Below are 4243 nucleotides of genomic sequence, written 5' to 3'. Positions count from 1 at the left end.
GCCTGGCCATTTTTTGGTTGCAGCCATCATTGTTGTTTGGCGGGCCCGGGCTGGGGATTCGAACCTGCCACCTTAGGTGTATGTGGCTGGCGCCTTAGCAGCTTGAGCCACAGGCGCCGAGCCGTTACAATAGCTTTTTGATTAGTATTTGTGTAAGTTGGGACACTTTAGATTCAAAGTAACAAAACCTTCACTGAAAGAGGTTTATTGGAATCCTTTAGAACCCAGGAAGTCCCTGGCCTGTAAGGCTTAAATCAGGGTTAGCCCAGTCCCCTCTCTGTGGAATACTGGTAAGGTAGCTCAGCTCACTGTTCTGGCATTGAGTTCTCTTTTCCTTTCTTTTTTTTATTGAGACAAAGTTTCAACCTGTCACCCTGGGTAGAGTGCTGTGGCATTACAGCTCACAGCAACCTCAAACTCTTGGGCTTTAAGCGATTCTCTTGCCTCAGCCTCCTAAGTTAGTAGCTGGGACTACAGGTGCCCGCCACAAGACCCAGCTATTTTTTTGTTGTAGTTGTCATTGTTGTTTGGTAGGCCCGGTCTAGATTCAAACTCACCACCTCCGGTGTATGTGGCTGGCGCCCTAGCCGCAGAGCTATAGGCACCGAGCCTTTCTTTGAGGGTATGTCTTCCCCTTTTCATTGTTGTTATAAATTATCTGTGTGCTTGTAGTAGGTAGGACAAACCATATTGGTCTAGACTGCCACCATGCTAAAAGTGAGTATACCCAGTTTTTAGAAGTTGAGACTTAATTTTATTTTAGTCAATATTTAAAAGTCATGTAAACTCTCTGGGCTTTATTTATCTATGTGTTTAATAAGGTTTTTTGAAATTTTTATATATTACTGTCTAGAAGCTTAAAGCAAAATAGTACCAGAACAGCAGCTATAAGAAACAAGTCAAATTGGCCTGGTTCCTGCCCCTCACTGTGTTCAAAAGTATTCATCTGTCTCACTAAAACAAATTAATGATAATTGCATGTTTATTATTCAGTTAGTAGAGCCTATGTCTAGAAATTTCTAGTCTAAAGTCAGCACCAAGTTTTCAGAAATTTTTTTGGATCTGATGAGAAATGTGCTTTCATATAAACTCATCAGATAAAGTACTAAACAAAACTTTCCTTTTATTAACAAATCAAGTTTAATCTGTGATATGATCATTAGATATTATAACTAATATGTTATTATTTTATATCTTAATGTAGGTGAAGAGAACTGGTCTTGTGGTGGTGAAAAACATGAAAATTGTTGGTCTCCATTGTTCTAGTGAAGACTTACATGCTGGGCAAATTGCCGTTATTAAACATGGGTCAAAGTTGAAAAACTGTGATCTTTATTTTTCCAGAAAACCATGTTCTGCTTGTTTGAAAATGATTGTAAATGGTAAGTGCAGATAAGGCTTTGTTGGGGATTAAGAACATTTATCTGAGAGCAATCAGTGGGAACAAATTTTTGAAAAACCACAGAGATAATTAGAAATATAGATAACGTATCTGAGGATAGCGTGACCCATTGTAAGAGGAAGAATCAGAGAACATGGATTCTAATCTCAACCCTCTCCAGTAAAATGACCCTCAGTGTCCTAGTAGACTAATGCCAGCTGCTATAACAGATTAAACCCCAAAGTTCCCATAGCTTAGGGTACTAGATATTTGTCAGATGTTTCCTTGTCCAGTGCGTGTGCTGAGTAGCAGTGACTTTTCCCCATGTGGCTGATGCCTGGGCCCAGGCCTCCTCTGCCTTATTGCTGTTGTTATTTCTAGGGCCTGGAGTCCTCTGCATCCAGATACAGACTGAAAGAGAGAATAGAGAGGGTGTACCTGCTGCTTAAACACCCCGGCTAGAAGCCATGTCCATTATTTTCATTCACACCCACTGTGGGGACTGTAGTCCCTGGCTGGGCGCTATCTTCCAATGACTGTACTTTGGAAGGAGGAGCACAAATGTTTAATGTGTAGCCATCCATCTTTGCCACGGAGGCAACTCATGAAAACCCTCTGTGCTTCTGATTCTTGTTTGTACCCAGGTATGTCTGCAAATCATTCTTACATTTAAAATAAAATATGTATATCTAGTACATAGGCATCATGGCAGATTATAAAAAAGGGCAAGGTGGTTTCTAATCCTTTTCCTCAAGGTGTTATTTAGAGTCCAAAATTTAACACATGGTCTAGTCCCCAACGAGTAACACAGATTATAAGTCATGTGCAACCTCAGAGGAGAAACAGTGATCCTTGCTAATTGGCACAGTGTACGTGAGAAAGGCTGATCTGGTGCTGAAGCACATCTCAGTGCAGGAGATGGCATGTGTGCAATCACCATCAGGTTGTAAGAAGCAGGTTTCTGGGTCTGTATTTGAGGATTATTCTTAGAGAATAGTTGCAGATGGATTATAATGATAGTTTGGGGCAGGGGTCCTCAAACTTTTTAAACAGGAGGCCAGTTCACTGTCCCTCAAACCGTTGGAGGGCCGGACTGCGGGCCCCGGGACTAGTTGGCTGCTAAGCAGGACAGGAAGTGGCGGCAAAAAGCCGAATAAATGTCCTCAGCGGGCTGCGTGTGGCCCGGATGCCTGGTTTGGAGCTTTAGTAGGCTTTGGACTTTATCTTATGGAACAGAATTCCTAGGCCTGTTCTGAGGAGGAGCTGTTTTCATTTACTTCAGAATGTTAAGAGTAACGATCAGGGCTCGGCGCCTATAGCTCAACCAGCTAAGGCGCCAGCCATGTACACCTAAGGTGGCGGGTTCAAATCCCCAGCCCGGACCCGCCAAACAACAATGACGGCTGCAACCAAAAAATAGCCGGGCGTTGTGGCGGGCGCCTGTGGTCCCAGCTACTTGGGAGGCGGAGGCAGGAGACTCGCTTGAGCCCAGGAGTTGGAGGTTGCTGTGAGCTGTAATGCCATGGCACTCTGCCCAGGGGGACAGCTTGAGGCTCTGTCTCAAAAAAAAAAAAAAAAAAAAAGAGTAACGATCAGATCTGTGTTGAGGTCCATGCTTTCAGGTACAAGTGGCAGAATTCTAGATATGGGTCCTGTGGCTAGAAGTCCCCTCTGCAACAAGTATTTCAAGCAGTTAGATGCCTCTGATAATGATTTGGTTCTATAGTCTCTCAACTGCAGTTACAAAGGAGGAGATAGGCAATGATGGTAGTAGCAATTTTTTTTTCCTTTTCCCAATTAACCAGACAGATTGGATATTCATTTTATCACCGAGTTCACCTGACTGTAAATTCTTGTTTATAGAAAATATGGAAATTTTGGAGAAAATTTATGATTTAAATTTTGTTATTACTGAATTGGAGATAGGAGAAATTAGAGACTGGGACTTTGATTAGTAGACAGCATTAGGCAAGAGAAAAAGTAGCATTCAAGCTAGGCACAGTGATTTGTATAAACAAAACTGCTATGTTAGATGATGCTTATATACTTTTGTGTTATCTTGGAAAGGGGGCATTTTCAAACTCCCTGTTACAGCTAATTTTAGTTATAATTACTATTACCTCAGTTACAAAGCACACATTTCTGTAGTTCAGTGGTTCTTAAAAAGCCTGTGGCCTCCTGGTGGTCTACAAGGTCGATACTATTTTCATAATATAACTACTTAGACAATAATGGTGCTCAAACAATGATAGGTGAAACTCCTGTTGTCATGAATCAGGGCAATGGTGCCACACTGCAGTGGTAGTCACTGCACTCTACCCTGTGCTGGGAAAAAAATTATATAAGGATATCCTTGATAAAAACAGTAAAAATTAATTAATTTTATAAAATTCTAGCTCTTGCCTACACATCTTTTTAATATTCTGTGTGAGGAAATAGGAGATGGGCATAAAGCACTTTCGCTACTAACCTAAGTATGGTGATTGTCTAAGGGAAAACCACTTATGCCATTGTTGAGTTGCGGACCGAATTACCTACTTTTTTCATGGAAGACTATGAACTGACAAACTAAGATTAATTAGACATAGATGTTTGGCAGACATTTTCTCATAAAGTTATCCTGCCACTTTCAGGAAAACAGCTAACAATATTTGTTCCCAGTGATAAAAAGTGAGCTTTCAAAGAAAAATTAGAATTTTGGAAAACTCATATCAATCACTGTGAACTTGACAGCTTCCTAATACTCAGAATTTTTGATGAGATTGGTGGTCATATGAAGAGTGGGATTTTAGGGTGGTGCTGTGGCTCAGTGAGTAGGGCGCCGGCCCTACATACTGAGGGTGGCAGGTTCAAACCCCTGGC

At 41.5% G+C, this 4243-nt stretch overlaps 1 protein-coding gene across 2 annotated transcripts in view; it reads left to right on the top strand.

Moving 5' to 3' along the window:
• The window catches only part of CDADC1 (cytidine and dCMP deaminase domain containing 1), a 54413-nt gene that overhangs the window by 15345 nt on the left and 34825 nt on the right, over positions 1 to 4243 (top strand). For both annotated transcript variants that reach the window (XM_012812749.1, XM_023508078.1), the window contains one exon: positions 1205 to 1382. In XM_012812749.1, coding sequence (XP_012668203.1) covers positions 1205 to 1382 — 178 coding nt within the window. The remainder of the gene's footprint in view (positions 1 to 1204; positions 1383 to 4243) is intronic.

This window comes from Otolemur garnettii, unplaced genomic scaffold (assembly GCF_000181295.1).
Source record: "Otolemur garnettii isolate 467f Iridium unplaced genomic scaffold, OtoGar3 scaffold00221, whole genome shotgun sequence".
NCBI lineage: Eukaryota > Metazoa > Chordata > Mammalia > Primates > Galagidae > Otolemur > Otolemur garnettii.
Note: the sequence above shows the minus strand (reverse complement) of the source record. Positions and strands in the feature narration are given on the sequence as shown.